Source organism: Pelobates fuscus, chromosome 3 (genome assembly GCF_036172605.1).
Source record: "Pelobates fuscus isolate aPelFus1 chromosome 3, aPelFus1.pri, whole genome shotgun sequence".
NCBI classification, from domain to species: Eukaryota; Metazoa; Chordata; class Amphibia; order Anura; family Pelobatidae; genus Pelobates; species Pelobates fuscus.
This window is the reverse complement of record NC_086319.1, coordinates 213,225,481-213,246,475: the sequence shown is the minus strand read 5'-3', so window position 1 is coordinate 213,246,475 and position 20,995 is coordinate 213,225,481. Positions and strand designations below refer to the sequence as shown.

The window sequence follows — 20,995 nt, the reverse complement described above, 5'->3', positions numbered from 1 at the left end:
TGGGTGTCACAGACTTCAAGAACTATTATATAGCCATTAACGCAGTGGTTGCTCTTAAATTTATTCTGGACACAAATTTACCAAAATGGCTATTAATAGAAGGAGAATCAATATCAACATAATCATTGAAAGAAGGTTTATGGTTACCATCAATAAAAAAATTAGAACAATCAAATTGGATTCCCACGACTAAATTATTTATTTAGTTATGGATTTAACTATATAAAAATACTACTTTACATAAGGCACCTTTTTTTCTAAAGAAAACACATCCATTTTTCTACCCTTTCCTCATAACTAATGTTTTGCATCCTCCTTACTCATTTTGTAGCTCAACTCTGCACTTTTTCTGCTTCTGCAATATTCTTCTTTAAAACTGGTACCCAAAATTGCACCGCATACTCAATGTGGGGTCTTATCATTGATTTGCAAAGAGGCAAAATTACATTTTGATCACATGAATCAATACCCTTTTTTATACTCAAAAGCACCTTACTAGCATTTACAATGGCAGACTGTTGCCTAGTTTGTTATCTATAATTGTTCCCAAGTCCTTCTAATTTAATATTATCCCTAACTCAGCTTTATTTAATGTATAATTGGCTTGTGGGTTCCTTATACCAAAATGCATGATTTTACATTTATCTGCAATTAATTTAATCAGCCACTTGCATGCCCGGTCCCAAATTTATCTAAATCCCTCTGTAGTGAGGTTATATTATGTTCAGACTATATTTTCTTACTTTGTATAATCTGCAAACACTGACTGATTTTTTAGTATTACACCTTTTATGTGGAATTGTATCATATATCTTTGCACAATTCAAGTAATTCCCTTCTACTGGATCACCCTGATCTATATTTCTACTAACTTCTTGATAGAATTCATTTAAGTAAGTTCGGCATGACCTGTCTTTTATAAAGTCATGTTGATTGCTGCTAATGATATTTTTGTTAAAAAATATTTTTTTTATATTATCCCTTAACAGCCCTTCATGTAATTTCCAACCACAGATGTTACGCTCGCAGGTCTGTAATTTCTGGGTTGAGATCTTCAACCTTTTTTAAATATAAACTACATGAATACGGTGCACTGTACCTATAAAATACATGCTTCACAAAGTTTGCGATGTAAATATATAAATAGTATATAAAAGTGTATACATATTGAGATTGAGGTTGCACTTACAATAACCAAACATAGTATAAAACCTTTAGCAATAATTAAATATAGAAAAAGGAAACATAGAGCAGAAAACGCACTGCTCAAAACATTCATTGGGAAGCACTCCAATGCAGCTTTCAGAATTCAATGATAAGATATAGGTATGGTACCCACTGGAAATTTGTGCAGCTAAGTAAAATGAACTTTTATTTCAACAGCACATAAATATTAAAAACATACTGTCCAACAAAGCCCTGGATAGGTGGAAAATGCAATAAACTAGAAGGTAAATTCCAAGTTGAGGACTCCAGCTCACCATAAAAACACAATGTTACTTCCAGGGGTGGGGTTACAACATCCTAACGTGATGACCCATTTCGCTGATACGTCAGCATCCTCAGATCATGGATTTACTTGTCCCATACTCCATACTTATAACTCCACAAAACAACACCCATATGAGTGTTGCTGGGTAACTCATGTAATCACAGGGTCCTCACGATCACATGGCTGTAAAGACTGTCTGCAGCTCTGCCTGCAGGGGAACTGCCTGGGATCTCAGGCAGTCCCCAATATGCCAGCTACATCGTTTTTAGAAGTTTAATAACAGTTTTTAAACAGTTTATAAGTTAAATAAAAGTACTTAGATCATGTATATATTATATGCTTAGAAATATAAACACTATCATTTTAAGTGTATTTTAGTATTAATATAATAATGTAATAATAATACTTTTTTATACCGCTTTTCTCCCTGTGAGACTCAAAGCACTTTACAAATATACAAACATAAAGACATAAAAGTTCAGAGTTTCTGATGGTCAGATGAGCGGACATAATACCTGATGGATAGTTTAAAAATAAAAAATCTGTATATTGTATATTATATATTAATATTAAAATACACTTAGAATGAAGATAATATTATATATATATATATATATATATATATAAACTGCAAATGTCCCGCACTCAATGTACCGGTCTTGTGCTTGCCTTGGTGCTGCCTCAGCCTTTAATATATTCAAATGGAAAGAGTGCACTCAAAGGTCTTCTTAAGGATATAAACAATTTATTTTGCCAAATTTCAAAAGACATACAAGTCGACGTTTCAGTCCTCGTCGACTTGTATGTCTTTTGAAATTTGGCAAAATAAATTGTTTATATCCTTAAGAAGACCTTTGAGTGCACTCTTTCCATTTGAATATATATATATATATATATATACACATGTATATGTTTAATTATATACAATATGTTAAAAAAATCTGTATATTGTATATTATATATTAATATTAAAATACACTTAGAATGAAGATAATATTATATATATATATATATATATATATATATATATACACATGTATATGTTTAATTATATACAATATGTTTTTAAAAAAATCTGTATATTGTATATTATATATTAATATTAAAATACACTTAGAATGAAGATAATATTATATATATATATATATATATATATATATATATATACACATGTATATGTTTAATTATATACAATATGTTTTTAAAAAAAAATTGACATGCGTTTTTCTGGACTTTTGTTATTCTGTCTCTCACTGTTAAAATTTCACTATAACTATATTTTAATATTAATATATTTATTATATATATTGATATCAAAATACATTTAGATTAAAGTTACACACATATATTACACTAGCCAAAATTAACATTCATTCGATTTTTGTATTTTTCACACACAAACAAATATGAACGCTTTTAACTTTTTGGACATGCTTTTTTTCTGGATTTGTTTCTTGCTATTCTGTTTTTAACTGTTAAAATACACCTACCATTAAAATTATAGACTGATAATTTCTTTGTCAGTGGGCAAACTTTCAAAATCAGGAGGGTATCAAATACTTTTTCCCCTCACTGTACCCTATTTGCAATTGGTATGCCATCATGGGGGTAATTCTTATTACTGGGCTAGCATACGGTCTCAAAGGCAATATAACCAAAGTAGCAAATTTCAATGTGTTTAAAGTGAAAATTGTAACATGCTATATTTTACCCTGTTACTTTCCAAAATCCCATAAAGCCTATACATGGGGGTCATGTTGTACTTGTAAGACATCATTGAATATAATATGTGTACTTTATTGCAGTAAAAGCCAACAGTATTATGAAATTCGCAATTAAAATGCCATGCAGGACTAAAAAAAAACACAAAATGTTTTACTTTCTCACTTTTTAAAATATATTATTCATATTAAATTATGTTTCATATATGGATATTTTATGTGAAATTAAAGCCCTGTTTCTCCTAAACAAAATGATATATAAGTGTATGTGCATTTCATATGAAAGAGGTGAATTAAGGTTGAACAGACATATAGTCAAATTCGAGGTTTTGTTTATACTTTTTTTTCATCAGAACTTGTACAATTGCCTCCATATTTAAGGAGTTCATATTTACAACTTGATCAGTAATTTAGGTAAATCCATTTGATTTATTTAGGACTGTGAATAGTTTGATTGTGTGCTATAAATATAATGAAGACATAATTTGAATGTGTTATGGTTTATTGCAGTGAAACTTTGTATGAACAATTTATTAAAACATTTACTTATATTGTGTTTTATTTGGTTTAAAGGCGAACTATCACTTCACATTAAATTTCACCATTGAATGAAACATTTAATATTACATATAATTTAATTTTTAACATTTTCCATTTATTAAAGATTTAATAATTAGCATCTGTAACGGATCGCCTGGCACCCCGACTTGGTACCTCCGTTAATGGATGCTCCTAGTGCTTCCTGAGGACTCCAAGCACTCTGGCAGACACCATAATCACAGAATCCGAGAAACCTTTAAATTCTCCCAAGCGTATGAATGCTGTAGACCATTGAATAGGAACCATACGAATAGGCTTGTACTCCTAGCAGTCAACTGGAACAGCATACAATAAATCCTTCCCCCAATAATGAGACGACACATCACTTTGAGGGTAAAACAGGAACTCTGGACTGGCTCATCCAGCCTGGCTTTTATTTCCAACTCACACATACAGGCCACACCCAGGGGGAGGCATAAAATAACCAATGACATACATGTTACCTCCCACACATCCCCTCCCCATAGTGTGACACATAATCCCATTATGCATACAGTGTAAAATATACTTTTACACAACTTTCATAACTTTAAAACCATACATCACATTCACATAAAAATACATATCCACAATCAATCCATTCAGGGGAACAACATATTAAAAAATGGCATGAATCCGACCAGGGGTTCAAAAGTTACTAAAAGTATCTTTTGTTCCTTTCTGGCTGGCAGAAAAACATCCCCACAATGCACCCTGGTTTCCTCCCTTCTGCCCTGGAGTTAATTGGAGAAGTAATCCAATTACCCAGGACTAAAGGCAGACTCCATTAACCACATGGTTGCAAAACGACATAAAACACTTTAAAATACATAAAGTCACATTTACACATAACACACAGACATTTCACCTATCCCCAGATAGCTGGGATCTGCACGCACAAAACTACCGAATAGCGCGCAGATCCTACTCACACAGTATAATTGCCATGGAGCTAAAGTCTTTCCCATAGTCTTTCATTATATGAATAGGCTCCATGGTATGGCTATCTGGGGTATCACATTCCCATAAAGTCTGGTCCATAGTCCAAAGGCAAGAGGCGGGCAATCAGCCCCCTCCAAGGACACGTGGCGAGGTCGGTTTCGCCACACTTCTCCCCTTTACCCCCCAGACTAACAGGGTACTTGACCTCCTGCCGGTCAGTGCCCTTGTTAGTCCAGCAGCCCACCCACAAGACAGAAACAGCAGAGCAGCCCACCCACAATAAACAGTTACTACACCTGGGTGAGGGAGAATCTTGTCCAGGTTCAGGTGCCTCACCACGGCTGTGTGGGGGACTGGTAGGCCGCCTTGGTAGGTTGCTGGGGGGGCAGAGACCAGCGGTACTCTGTCCTGTTGCCAGCACTACCACGGGAGTAGTCTGGTTGGAGCCTGGTTGCTGGAGACCGACTGTCTCCCCTTTAAATACACCGCTCTGCTGCTGGAGACCGACTGTCTCCCCTTGAGTTACACCGCTCTGCTGCTGGAGACCGACTGTCTCCCCTTGAGTTACACAGCTCTGCTGCTGGAGACCGACTGTCTCCCCTTTAGTTACACAGCTCTGCTGCTGGAGACAGACTGTCTCCCCTTTAAATACACCGCTCTGCTGCTGGAGACCGACTGTCTTGCCTTGAGTTACACCGCTCTGCTGCTGGAGACCGACTGTCTCCCCTTGAGTTACACAACTCTGCTGCTGGAGACCGACTGTCTCCCCTTTAGTTACACAGCTCTGCTGCTGGAGACAGACTGTCTCCCCTTTGGCTAAACAGCCCTGTTGTGGGGGGGCAGGACCGACCGTCCCTACCCCCTGTGCTGGAAGTGCAGAGACCACGGTCCCATCTGCACAGGTGTGGGGCTTACAGTCTCCCCCTGGTACATTAAGCTGCCACTGGGGAGAGGTGGTAACCAGCTCCTCTCCCATTAGAACACTCTGCCGCTGGGGAATGGAGACTGGGCTCTCTATTCCCTGTACATTAATGATCCGCCGCTGGGGAGAGGTGGTAACAATCTCCTCTCCCATGCATACTTCCCGTCTCTGCGGAGGGAGACCGACTGTCTCTCCTCCCAGCACAGAGTCCTGCTGTGGGGGAAAGGGGGCTGGGCTCTCTATTCCCTGCTGGATACTCTGCCACTGGGGAATGGAGACCGGGCTCCCAATTCCCAACAAATCACACTGCCGCTGGGGAGGGAGGACGGCTCCTTCAGCTCCCTGTAACTTGGGCGCAGAGACCACGGTCCCATCTGCGCTGGTGTGGGGCTTACGGTCTCCCCTTGGTGGGTTAGGCTGCCGCTGGAGAGAGGGTGTAACAAGCTCCTCTCTCTGAACTGTAACCTGCCGCTGGGGATCTGGGCCGACTGCCCAGCATCCCTGTAGGGCCGGTAGAGAGACCTCGATCCCATCTCCACCTGCCATCTGTGGGTCTCTCCAGGACCAGTCTATGAGGTCCCCTACTTCTGCAACTGGTAGTGAAGCAGGGGGTACCTCTGCCGCGTTTTCCCAGCTATAGGCTAGCAGGTCTGGGTCTGCCACCCAGTTTTCCCGGTCTGCGTCCCTGCTCTGCGGCTGGCAGGAATTTAATAGTTCTACATAGTCCATCTCCAGCTCTCGTTCCATGGCAGCAAAACGGCGGAGGTCTTCTCCCAGTCCAATATATCTCGGGCCCTGTATCATCTCACCTCGGTAATGAAAGATAGCCCAGTACCGTGACTCTGCTGGACTGCCGAAGTCGACATCCTCTACTAAGGCTTTCCACAACAGGCCAGGGCTTGTGTAGTTCTCCCCCTCTGGCTGGATGCCCTCTGCCCTCCACGTCTCTGGCTGGACAGTGCACCACCACAGTGCCCGCTATGAGGCGTCCAGGCTCAGTTCCCTTTCCACGAGGTACTCGAGTTGTCTTACCCGCTGCCCTCCAGGTTGATCTCCCAGAAGTGGCATCCGCCAGGCCATTTGTTCCTCCAACTGGTATGCGACACCAGGAAGGCGCTGCTGCCGTTGATACTGGACTTCCTCCAGGGTATCGTACCATAATTCTTTCCGGGCATTATCTCTCCATTCTAATTCACTCTCTTCCTCAGGTGTGTGTGTTGCCCAGGGGTCTACGAACCCCATTTTCCCAAATCTTTGTGTAGACAGGGACGCTGTAGGCACACTAGCGTCGCCCTCAATTTGTAAATCCAAACGTACTGTGTCTCCGAGCTGCTTTACCTCGCACTAGGACGCCATCCCACTGCTGCCACCAATGTAACGGATCGCCTGGCACCCCGACTTGGTACCTCCGTTAATGGATGCTCCTAGTGCTTCCTGAGGACTCCAAGCACTCTGAAAACATGATAATATGGTGATATAGGTTCTAAAATAAACTGTGTATACAAAATAATGTTATAATGTGACAAAATAATGGTACAGCCGTGATCACTCGTGGAACGAATTACTCAAGTCCTACCAACCAAAAATAAGAGAAGCCAAAATCTATTATATATATTGTGTTATTTTGGTTTATCCTACTTTTAACTTATATGTACTTTGTGTGCTGGTCTATTGTCTACACTTTATTTCCATATTTCTTAGAAGATTTGCATTTCACACAGAAAGTCAAACTTCGATTCACATACCATGATATGGCCTTGGTTTAAATTCTCCAAAATAATTTGTCATATAAATACTGTCTCACATTTTTGACATAGGCTTCTTTTATTTTTAAATTTGTTACATCTAGACAAAGACAGCGGAAAATGAAGCACAATCAACAAGTGACATTCTTTTAAACTTTTAAATTGATAGTGTGATATTTTGAAAAAACATTTTAATAATTTGATACTTTTATATATTTTTATTTATGATATTGTTTTTAATATTTTGAAAATATAATTTTAAAAGTTTATCCAAACATATTATATAATATGAAAAACATATCCACAATTATTACATTAAAGCTTATATTTATACATGTGGATATGTGTACATTGTTATTATTATATATGAACAAAAAAGTTAACTCTATAGTATAGCAAGTAAACATTATTTCATTCCACTTAGGAAAAGAATGTAATGCAATATATATATATATATAGTGTCCAATTTATTGAATACAAATTATTATGTACTACAATAATAATTTATTTTCAATCTTAGTTTTCAGTTGGCAGATACATGTACTGCAAAATCTGTATATTTTGTGAATTGACACAGGACTAAAGTTCATTTTTCATACTGATACTACAATGTTTATAAGGAAAAATATGTGATATAAAACATTTATAATTACTCCCAGACTTAAGTATTTTAAATTCTTGTGATAATCATTTTTCCTTTTTTAAATAAAATATAATTGTAATATTACATTCAGACATTAGATGTCACTGTGTACCAACTTTAGCTACCAATGCCAGAAATTCAAGACTTTTTTCTCTGCATCATTGCCAACCATGTTCCTCTAAGCTGCTTCGTCTCAATAACATCATCGTGGATATCTCCTTTCATTTTTTTTCCATTGATTTGCAAAATCTCCTTAAAGGATTTTCCTATATTACAGAACACAAGCAATCCTTGTCACTGAGTCCAGGAAATGTTGGGTTTAAAGAAGAGCTATCAGGTAAAATTTCATTGTTTCTGTTTATTCTTACTACAAATGGCTTGGGATCTGGTCTTGTGTCAGCTGCATTATGTGATCCCTGAAGAATCCAAGCATGGCACCTTTGTTGGAAGAATCACACAGGACTTAGGTCTGGACATTGGGGAGGTTAATTCTAGAATGCTGAGAATTGTGTCTAGAGATGACAAGGATTACTTCCAGGTAAATCTGCAAAATGGAATCTTTTTTGTTAAAAACATAATTGACAGAGAAGTAATTTGTCCAAATATACCTCTTTGCATTATATCTTTGCAAGTTATTGTTGATAAACCTGTTCAAATGTATCATGTGGATGTGGAGATTGAAGATATTAATGATAATTATCCTGTATTCCCTGCTAAAGAATACAGTCTGTCAATACCAGAATTAAGGCTTCCAGGATCACGATTCCCTCTAGAGGGTGCTGTGGATCCTGATGTTGGGACTAATTCTATCACAAACTATGAACTCAGCGCAAATGATTATTTTACTTTAGAATTTCCAAAATATATACAGCAAGTCAGATCATTGGAATTGGTTCTCAAAAAATCTTTAGACAGAGAGAAAATGTCTGTTCACAATTTGACACTCGTGGCTTTTGATGGAGGAAAACCGAGAAATAATGGCTCAACTCAACTTATCATCAATGTGGAAGATTTGAATGATAATGCCCCTGTTTTTAACCAATCATTTTACCAATGCATTGTGACTGAACATGCAGTAATAGGGACGTTAGTAATCAAGCTAAATGCTACAGATTTGGATGAGGGAAAAAATGGGCAAATTTTATATATGTTTAGCAAACTGGTGCCATTGCAAATATTGTCGTTATTTAGCTTAGATAAAACTTCAGGTCAACTGAAAGTAAATGGAGATCTGGATTATGAAAATACCAATGTTTATGAAATTCATGTTGATGCTGTTGATAATGGTGAACCACAATTTACAGGACACTCTAAAGTTTTAGTGAGTGTTGTGGACATCAATGACAATCCTCCTGAGATGACTGTGACATCACTATCTGTGCCAGTTCCTGAAGATGCACCACGAGGAACAACTGTTGCAATCATCAATATACATGACAGAGATTCGGGAGAAAATGGAAGAGTGAATTGTTATCTCTTGCAACCAACTCCTTTCAAAATAAATCCAGCTTTCAAGGGAGATTTTGCCATGACGGTGGATAAACCTCTGGACAGGGAGATCAAGTCCGAGTATGACGTTTTAATTAATGCTAAAGATGAAGGCTATCCATCTCTGTCGTCTTCAACAATATTAACAATTGTTATCAGTGATGTAAACGACAATGCTCCCAAATTTCTGCTGTCTGTGGACACAATCTTCATCCAAGAAAATAATCCACCAGGTTTTAAAGTCTACACAGCATCAGCCTCTGATTCAGATTACAGTCAGAATTCCTACATTACATATTCACTCATTGACAGCACTGTGGATGGGATTCCTATATCTTCATATATGTCCATCAACCCAGAAAATGGAAATCTGTTTGCGTTGCTATCATTTGATTATGAGCAAGTTTCATATTTTCAGTGCCAAATCAAAGCCACTGATTCTGGGTTCTCTCCCTTGAGCAGCAATTTGACATTAAACATTTTCATTTTAGATGTAAATGACAATTCTCCAACATTTTTTACGCACATCGCTGACAGTATTTCATCAGTGACAGTAACAACTCCAAAGACAGCCCAGGTTGGACACTTAATAACTAAAGTTAAAGCAATCGATCTAGATTGTGGTTATAATGCTTGGCTGACATATACATTTAAGGACACAGCAGTAACCACGCCATTTGCTTTATCTCTTTACAGTGGAGAAATAAGCCTGACACGTCCCTTTACTGAATCAGATAGGAATGAGTACAGAATGCTGGTAGTAGCTCAGGACCATGGAGAGCCACCAATGACATCAGTGACTCAAGTCATCATCTCATTGGTGGAATCTGGAGAAGACATCAAAATAGATCATCATTTTTCAGTTGGAACAGACACTGAATTTGCTGATGCAAATATCTATTTGATCATATCCATTTGCACTATTTCAAGTATATTTCTTGTTACCCTTATTTCATTCACTGTCTTAAAGTGGCAAAAATACAGAGAGGAGGTAAATCAGCTCAGGGAAAACTATAAGATTTATTCAAGCACTGTTGGCAGTTGGGTATATTCTCAAGAAAGTCAGTGTAAATTTTATTTAAATTCAGTACAAGCAAAGAATGACTTAATTGTATTTACACCGAATGGTGCCCAATCATCAGGAACTGAAGAAAATAACTCCTCCGGTCAAGGAGCTATCCTAAACTCTTCATACAAGGTGAGATAATTGTGCAACATATGTTATATAAATACTTTTACACGTGTCATTATAGTTTAATAATTAAAATACAAATCTATGGATTTATGAACATTCTAAAGGATAAATATAAAAAAATCTCCTTTTTTCTTTCTTTCTTTTTCTCTTTTTTATCTATGCTATCAAGAATTCTCATCTGTCTGTAGCAGTGGATCATAATTTATTATATAATATATTATAAATATTATTTAGTATTTATGTATTTTTGAGAAAATATTTTTCACTCCTTTTCATCTACATAACCTGTCTGGCATTTATTCCACATTCGCTGTATAAAACAATAGCTTTTTTTTTTTATGGAAAGGTGAGCAAAAAAAAAGTTAGTCTTTGTTAATGGACCAACTCATAGAAGGTAGGACAGAAATTTGGAAAGGTTGCCTTCAAAATGTGGAAAGGTAATGAGACTCTCTTGTAGATTGAACCATTGTTCATTTTGTATATCTCAAATAATTTGTCTATATAATAACTTTTGACCCTGTTGCATAAGCTAATGTTATTTTGCACTTTGTATTTTAGGTGCAGTAGAATTAGCAAAATACAAAAAAGTTGTAAAATAAGCATATAAAAGTGAGATTCAAACAAACTCAGTTTCTACTACTTTTAAAATAACACAAATACATTGATCATCCACAACAATAAAACCACCTTCCTAATATCACTTGGGCCCCCTTGTGCTGCCAAAATAGCTCGGATGTGTCAAGACATGGACTCCACAAGACCTCTGAATGTGTGCTGGTATCGAGCATTAAGACATTAGCAACAGATCCTTTAAGTTATGCATGTTGCGAGGTGAGGGCTTCATGGATCGGATTTGTTGTTCCAGCACATCCTGCAGATGCTCAATTGGAATGAGATCTGGGGAATTTGGAGGCCAAGGCAATGCCTTGAGCTCTTTGTCATGTTTCTCAAACCATTCCTGAACAATGACTAAGGCCTCTAGGCCGAAATATTGTATCTTTTTTGCCTTCACCCTACATTGTGACACCTGTGGAACTTTATTTTTAGTCATTCCTGAAAAATGTTTGAAGTGTGTCAGGGTGTATTATCCTGCTGAAAGAGGCCACTGCCAGCAGAAAACACCATGAAGTTATATACGTGGTCTGCAACAATCTCTGTCTTTCCTTGTGCTACTTTTGGTAGATAATAACCACTGCATATCAGGAACACCCCAAAAGATTTTCCGTTTTGGAGATGTTCTGACGCAGTCATCTAGCCATCACTATTTGGCCTTTCTTCAAGTCACTCTGATTTTTTCTCTTGCCCATTTTTCCTGCTTACAACACATGGAATTCGTGAACTGACTGTTCACTTGCTGCATAATATATCCCACCCCATGATAGGTGCCATTGCAGCAATATAATCAATGTTGTTTACTTGTCCTGTCAAGAGTTTTAATGTTGTGGCTAAGCAGTGCATATGCAAAATAAAACATATGTGTGCATGCTCACACATGAAACAAAACTGGATTCAATGTAAAATACTTATATATAAAATGAAGTCCTTAAAAGTGTAAGTGCAACTGAAGACATCTTTATTCTGTGAAAAACAGCAAGTGATTTAAAGTGTAGTACATCCTACTGATCAAATGGATGAGAAACAGTTAACGACTCACATAATCAAGAGCCCACATATCAGCTCTATAAGTACAGCTTAATGATAATCCTCCAGATGCATAGTTAACTCTCCGTTCCAAGTTGTGTAGTGAAAAAGAACATCCAATTAGTAATGAAAACAAATCATTTGATCTTAGTAGTAAGAATAACTTTGGACCTTTCCATGCACAATGCATTTCAACCTATCGTCTATGTCAAAAATGTGAATTACATTTTTTCCCTTTTGTGAGTATTGTTTGATTTTATTGCTAATTTCAATGCATGTCTTTTTGAATATGCTAAAAACTTATGTAAATTTTTTATTTCAATATCTAATATGCATGGGCTGCAAAAACAGCAAAGCTATATTTTGTTATTGTTTACACTTGAATAATGGGAACCTTCTACTTTTCCCCATAATATAAGATAGTTTGTTCCACAAGAGTGAGAATTCTACTCGTTAGGACATCTTGAGAGCTAACTACTATAAAATGCAAGAAAAATAGACAGCAAATAGACTAGTGGAATATGTCATGTTTGGAATAACCAACAAAGTAGGATCATTATGGCAGATATAAACAGAAATATACATTATGAATGCTAGACATGTGGTAGTCAGGGCAAAAAGACACCTATAACAGATGTAGTAGCAAACCAGGAACAAAAACAGAAAAATAGTGGGTGGAAGGGGGTTTAGGCGCTCCAAAAGATATTTAAACACATATAATAAATAAAGACAAAAGCAGCTGATTGACACTAGATGGATTTCACAGAATCCACCAAGTAAAAATCACAGGAGTTACCTGCCAACTTTTCACGCTGGAAAACGGCACCCAACAGGGTTGCCCTTTCTCCCCCCTACTCTTTGTTCTGACACTCGAACCCCTACTGCAGGCGATGCGCGAACACCCCTTAATACACAGCGCGATAATAGGAAACAAACAATTCCTGGTCTCAAGATATGCTGATGATGTCCTTCTCACCTTGACAAACCCTGTAGCATCCATGCAGGCCCTGATTCCTCTTCTCACCACATATCGCACTATCTCTGACTACAAAGTTAACATGAAAAAGTCTGGTGTGCTTCCCATAACTCTTTCGGTGGCAGACATGGCACAGGTTGAAGGCTCCTTTCACATACAGACCTTCACACACTTCTATCAAATATCTCAGTGTCAATCAACCGGCCAAACAATCCCTATCTCAAAACAAGATCTAGCCTCCCTCCAGAAATGATCCGACCAGAAATGATCCATAGATAACTTTATATGGCAAAACAAAAGACACTAGATTTTTCATAACATATTATATAGGCATAAAGCAAGAGCAGGACTGGGGTTGCCCCACCTTCAATTCTATTTCTTGGCAGCTCAACCAATGCAAATAGCTCTCTGGCACTCTTGCCCTGAGAGTAGACGTTGGGTAGACTGGGAATACCTATTTATGGGAGCAGATCTCTGGCAATTCTACATTTGGGCTCCAAGGTACAACAGGGTATTTCTCCATACAACCTGCCTTTCTGTGACCAACCCTATCCAGATCTGGGATAAGTCTGCTCATAAACACGAGCTGATCTCTTCCCCTTCCCCTCTCACCCCTATATCGCAACAGGGCTTTTGCCCTGGGCATAAGAGCCAGAGATTGTATAGGCTTTATACAGGAGAGGTGATTGTTTCCTTTGCGGAAATGCAAAATAGAACAAATCTAACTCTATCAAATTTTTCAAGATATCTCCAAATTTGAGACTTTGCTAGCCAATCTACTATTAAAACAGCAGCACAAACTCAATTGCCATTTTTTGAACGTATATGCAATGTGGAGATTTACCAAAAAGTCATGACCGCCCAGCTCTACTCCCACCTCTGCTGCACTACGAAAGATTGCGGGAGAATTGCACTACGATAAATGGGAATCAAATCAGAACTTGGAGAGATTCTATTGACTGGCAAGACATATCAGAAGCTAACTGTAAAACGTCCATCTGTGTCACAGTGCAAGAACAATCTTACAAAATTATGTTTAGATGGTATACCACACCAGTAAAATTGTATCACATGAAGAAAACTCCCACAGATCTTTGTTGGAGAGACTGTGGGTCTAGGGGGACAAAGTAGCCCAAAGGTCTCTTTATTTTGGTTTGAGGTTAGGGCATTAATATCCTGAAATTCATCCTAAACATATCGATTTAAACCCCTGGGTTTTCTTACTCGTGAAACCAATTGACGACTGGACTAGAGAAGAACAACAACTTTTTAACAAAATTACGTTGGCTGCTAGAAAGGCCATGGCCCAAATGTGGCTAAAATCTACCACACCCTCCATGAATATAGTACTTAAAAAACTCAAAGATAACTATATCATGGACAAACTGACTGCCCATGTTCTACAGCCGATACACCTATCACCCCCCCCTTACAAAGGCTAGAGGATGCTCGCTCCGCCAGTGCCAACCAAAGACCTTCTAACCCCTGACTTGTATCCTTCTTCTTCCTTTTTCACTATCTCTCTTCTTCTTTCCTCTCTTTTCAATACCCCATCTCTTGAGATCCTTCCTAAAACTACTAAAATCCTCAGAAACTGTGACAGATTATCGCTTTTTGTCAATACGTAGCATGGTTCTCTACTTAAACTAGTTTATATTTCCATGCTTAGAGGTTTAACCATTACTGATAGTAATAAGTTCTTAGATATTCTGTAACCCTTCTGTCATGAATAACTAGAAATGTTTTACCAAAACCAAAATGCTTACCTCACCTACAATTTATGTACAATCCTCTCTAAAATATGACATTTTAGACTGTTTTATTTGATTTTCTGTTGATTGATGTACTTGCCATGTTATAAACATTACCGTATGTCTTGCGCTATCTGAGACAAAATAAAGAATGTAAAAAAAACAAAAAAAACATGACCCCTAACTTTAAAGTGATGATGAATTACAATGTTCACTATTACTATTACTTGAAAGCCTGATGGAAAAAGGGGATGCCATGATCTCCTCCAAATAATGTCAGAACCCTCCAAAAAATTATAGAATAAAGAAAAAATAATAGGTTTTCATAATAGGTTTTAAGTTGTGTTACGTTTCAACATCTGGTATTTCAACTACTTCATCTTCCTAAAAATACATATGAACTTTGAAATCATGAAAGGAAATCAGATTATAGCCAGGATAGGGTTACTTAATAACGTTTGCCTTAACGTTTGGTTAAAAGTTATACAGTGAGCAAAAAAAGTATTTGATCCCTGGCTGATTTTGAACGTTTGCCCACTGACAAAGAAATGATCAGTCTATAATTTTAATGGTACTTCCTGATATTACTTTTAAACCTTTAAATCCTCTAATTTAAGACTATGTCCTCTTGTGGTAGTTTTTCTTCTTTTAAATATACGCTCCTCTTTTACTGTATTGATTCCCTTTATGTATTTAAATGTTTCGATCATATCCCCCTGTCTCATCTTTTCTTCCAAGCTATACTTGTTAAGATCCATTAACCTTTCCTTGTAAGTTTTATCATGTAATCCATGAACTAGTTTTGTAGCCCTTCTCTGAACTCTCTCCAAAGTATCAATATGCTTCTTAAGATATGATCTCCATTATTGCATACAATACTCCAAGTGAGGTGTCAAAAGCCTTACTAAAATCTAGGTAAGCAATGTCTACTGCACCACCCTGATCTATTATTTTAGTTACCCAATCAGAAAAATCAATAAGATTAGTTTGGCATTACCTCCCTGAAGTAAACCCGTATTATATCTTATCTTGAAATCCATGTGACTTTAGATGTTCAACAATCCTATCCTTTCACATGGTTTCCATTAATTTCCCCACTACTGAAGTAAGGCTTACTGGCCTGCAGTTGCCCGACTCCTCCCTACTACCTTTCTTGTGAATTGGCACAACATTCACTAATTTCAAGCCTTCTGGGAATACTCCTATTAACAATGACTGGTTAAATAAATTCGCTAATGGTTTTGCTAGTACACCTCTAAGCTTGCTTAATAACTTTTGGTGTACTCCATCAGGCCCCATCGACTTATTCAAGTGCATTCTAGCACAGATTTAAGTAGGCGCTTTCTTTCACCTTTTGGATGGGACCTCTCATGCTAATATAATTCATTTTCAATAATAGCTGTAAGGGTTGCCTTATCATTGGTTCTATGAGCCTGGTACTCACTGTCCTTAGACAAAGTATTTTTCTTGGACAAACCTGTCCATGTAGTCTCCGGTTGAATATCACAAAGCATATGCACATATTAAATACAAAAAAACTATTGTATATAGTTATATTATATATATATATATATATATATATATATATATATATATATATATATATATATATAAAAACAATTCTCACCCCTCCTGGGTTGTATGTTTATTCCTCATTCTTGGGTACTCTACCAGAGGTCTGGGAGTCTGAGGGTTCTGCGCAGTATCTTAGGTGTTCCTAAAACTGCACTCTTCTGGACACCGATCTCATATGTCCCACCTGGAATCTCTTGAAGAAACTACCCCAACTTGGGAGTCACAGCCACGAGGGCTCCTATCACAACTGGGACTACTACTGCCTTCACTTTCCACATCCTTTCTAATTCTTCTTTAAGTGCTTGGTATTTGTCCACCTTTTCATGTTCCTTCTTCCTGATGTTCCATAAAGAAGACTTGGTATTTCAGAAATGGGACATGCATTGTCTGATTATGCTATATTACCTGAGCCAGTTTGCTAACAGGCTCATACAAATTTAAGTTGAACACCTAAAGAATACATCTATAGACCAATCTGGGATAATACTATACTACTCTATGAGAGTGTTTTGTCTGCTTATTTTTTCCAGAAAGAAACAGTGTCATTGTATTCATTTGTAGGTATACTCACACTCACTTTCATTCACATTGGGTGGAGTGAACCCTGGGAGCTAGATTATCATATATTGCCCTTATATATCTTGCACTGAGCACTTTATCTTTTATTGTATAATTTTATCTTTGGTGGAATTTTGAGTAATTGGTTCCATAGTGTTTTTAGCTGCATGCTGTTTAGCGCCTATCTTTTTCCACTGCTTTTTGTATATTATAGTCACTGGGTAATGCCACATCCACCATGATTGCAGTCCTCCGTTCCTTGTCTACCACCACGATTTGGGGTTATTTGGCCAGCACTTGCTTGTCTGTCTGGTTCTTGAAATCCCACAGAATCTTAGCCTTGTCATTCTCAACTACCCTTTCTGGGTAGTTGAGCCATCTAGTCTTAGGCAGGTCCAATCCATAATCTGTGCAGATGTTTCGGTGTGTGTATATGTGTGTGTGTATATATATATATATATTTATATATATATATTTATTTGTGGTTGGAAATATAATAGTAATATGAGTGATTTGTGTAAAGTTGGTTGGAGTGTGCCGTAACCAACGTACGGGTAGGTCTGTAATAAAAAGAGGGCCCCCCAAGAGTAATGGTTGTAATAAATAATGTAAAAGGGGTGCGGTGGGTGGGATGACCTGGATGGAATGGCCCAGGTAAGAGGGTGGTTGGGGTTTTTATAGGTTAGATAGATTCATACTCCTCTCTCAAATACAGGCCTGTGGCCTTAAAAACATATATATATATATATATATATATATATATATATATATATATATATATATACACAAAAATATATATATATATAGTTGAAAGAAAAAGGGTGCACTCTCCAGGTCTTTTCAATGTGGTTTATTCAAATTATTGCATACATTTTGTCCCGATCGACGTTTCGACCCCAGCAGGTCTTCCTCAAGATCAAGTGTATCATGTAAACCGTAATTATGAACTGTGGACTAAGTTGAGGTCCTGATGTAGTCAACAATGTAAACTTTCAACGTGATTGAACGATCCAAATATCCGAAGTGTTGGTATTTTTTCACACTAAAGGGAAATAGAAGAAAATCATGAGAGTATAGGTTCTCATACTAGATGAATGCAATTTATGGTATGCACATTAGGAACAACAAATTTAATATCTTTCATGTAAAATATATTGAAAATTTTTAACACTAGATTAGAGTGTGTGTCGTGAACCTATGACAGGTGGTGTATAAGTGTGTGTGTGGAAACAGATTGACTAAAACTTATGAGTAACTTACCTTAGGTTGGGTATACAGAAGGGAGGGAAAATATTCGCCTCCTGTCGTTAATAAAATTTTGATTATTCAGTCACTAAAGCTAGAATAATCCCTAATTTTATGGCAAGACAGGAGGCTTCATATTTGCTTTTTTAACACTCCTATATAATAGAAGATGCAGCATGTGGCATAGGTTTGAAATAGAATGTACGAAAGGTAGACTCCCTGGACCAATCCACAGATGACAAAATGTCTGAGAGGGAGCTACCCTCACGAAAGGCTGAGGATGCAGCTGCTCCTCTGACTGAGTGTGCTCCAAAAGTGGAGTCAACACCTGCTTGGGCTAGTATCCATCTGATCCACCGTGCGACGGTGGGGGCCGACACCGGTTTGTGTGGTTTGACATAGGATACGAGAAGGGGTCCTGTAGATGGACGCAGAGTGGTTGTGGCATCTATATAATGTCTTACGCAGAGCGCCACACAGAGTGACTGTCTATTTGGAAAATAAGGGTAGAAAACAGATGATGAATTAGTCTTAGTACGCCTGGTAATATGAAATGTAACGCCTTCAGGTGAGAAGACGATGGCGTGGAAATCGAAAGCTCGAATGTCTGAGACCCTACGGAAGGATACCAGACATAGGAGTAAGGCCAGTTTGGCAGAGATTTGACGCAACATCAAATTCTCATTAGAGGGCCAGGATTCTAAAAGGGAAAAAACCTGAGTGATATCTGAGAAATTGGAATATTTAGGAAGAGGGGGTCTGGCCAGCCTGATTCCTCTTAAAAGTCTACAAACCGACGGGTGTTTTCCTATTGATGCATTATCAATAGGGTTATGGGCCGCAGAAATAGCTGATCTAAAAACGTTAATAGATCTATAGGTTTTGCCTTGGTCAAAAAGGGTAGATAGGAAATTTAGAATGATCGTCAAAGGTGATGAAAAGGGATCGGTATCCCTTTCCAAACACCAGCCGACCCAAGTTCGCCATGCAGCGAGGTAAGCTCGTCTAGTACCTGGGGCCCATGAGTCCCATAGGAGAGCTTGAGCTGTTTCCGAAAGTCCTGAGACGTTCCAGGATCCCCTGAAACGGTCCAAGCCACAAGTTAGAGCCGACCTTGAAGGGCGAGTGGGTGACAGAGCCCTGCTGGGTCCCTGAGGATGTCGGGGAGACGAGGTAGTAGAATTGGGTAATTCGCAGATAGTTCTAGTAGGGTTTGGAACCAAGTCTGGGCTCTCCATAGAGGATTGACAATGACTATCGTTACTACTAGAGCTTTGACCTGGTAAAGGGTGCGTTGGATCATGGAAAAAGGTGGGAACGCATATGCGCCTTTCTCCGGCCAAGGGTGTAGAAATGCATCAACTGCACGGGATTGGGGATCCGGGAGCCAGCTGAAGAAGGCCTCCATCTGGCGATTTAGCCGAGACGTGAATAGGTCCAGTGAGAGGGGCCCACGAAGACAGTGAATTTGATAGAATAGGCGGGGGGGCCAATTGCTTACGTCCCTCCAATGGCGGGAAAACCAGTCTGCAACTAGGTTGTCCGTGCCCGGAAGGTATTCCGCTCTGATAGAGAGATTTCTCTCTAGGCAGAATTGTTAGAGTTCCTTGGTAAGGTCGGATAGTAGCTTGGAACGGGAACCTCCTAAGCGATTCCCATAATGTACTGCAGAAACGTTGTCCATACGTAGTACTAGTGAACAATTGAAACAATCTTTTGCGAAACTGCAAATTGCAAAAGATCCTGCTATCAATTCTAGGCAATTGATGTGCAGTGCTTGCTCGGAGGGGGACCATTGGCCCCCTGTGGACCGTTCAGAGCAGGTAGCGCCCCAACCCAGGAGACTGGCGTCGGATTCCAGAATGAAATCTGGTTGCGATCCAAAAATGGCTTTGCCATTCCAGGCTTCCATGTTGTGGAGCCACCAGTGAAGTTCTATACGAACCTCGTCTGTTAGGTAGATGTATTGATCGTAGGAGGTGGAGCGGTGAAGGTAGTATGTCTTGAGCCGTTGCATGGCTCGGTAATGTAAAGGTCCTGGGTAAATGGCTTGGATAGAGGCGGACAATAGGCCTATGGTATGGGCCAGATCGCGTAGGCGAATCTGGTGGGCTGATAACAATTTGGGAATGTCTTTTTTTACATTTTTTATTTTTGCGGAGGGTAGTTGCAATATCGCCTGTACGGAGTCTATCAGAAATCAGAGAAACTGAACCTTCTGAGAAGGTTTCAGGGCCGATTTCTGAAAATTGATAACAAAACCTAGATTTTGTAGTAAGGCTGTCGTCATGTCCGTATGTTGGCGTAAAAGGTCTGAATCCTGAGCCATTATCAGGATGTCGTCCAAATATATAATGGACCGAATTCCTTGCGATCGGAATAACGCCATCACTGGTTTAATCAGTTTTGTGAAACACCATGGTGCGGAACATAGGCCGAACGGAAGGCATGTGAACTGCCATATCTCCTCTTGCCAGAGGAATTGAAGAAAGGCTCGATGATTGCAAGCAACTGGGACTGTG

The 20,995-nt window shown here is 38.4% G+C and overlaps 1 protein-coding gene across 7 annotated transcripts in view; it reads left to right on the top strand.

The window, feature by feature from the left end:
• The window catches only part of LOC134602749 (protocadherin alpha-C2-like), a 367,306-nt gene that overhangs the window by 76,490 nt on the left and 269,821 nt on the right, over positions 1-20,995 (top strand). The window contains exon 1 of one of the 7 annotated variants that reach the window (XM_063448040.1): positions 8,237-10,730. The exons of the other annotated variants lie outside the window; for them this stretch is intronic. Coding sequence (XP_063304110.1) covers positions 8,355-10,730 — 2,376 coding nt within the window. The 5' untranslated portion in view covers positions 8,237-8,354. Of the gene's footprint in view, positions 1-8,236; positions 10,731-20,995 lie in introns of those variants that run through there. 7 annotated transcript variants of the gene reach the window in all.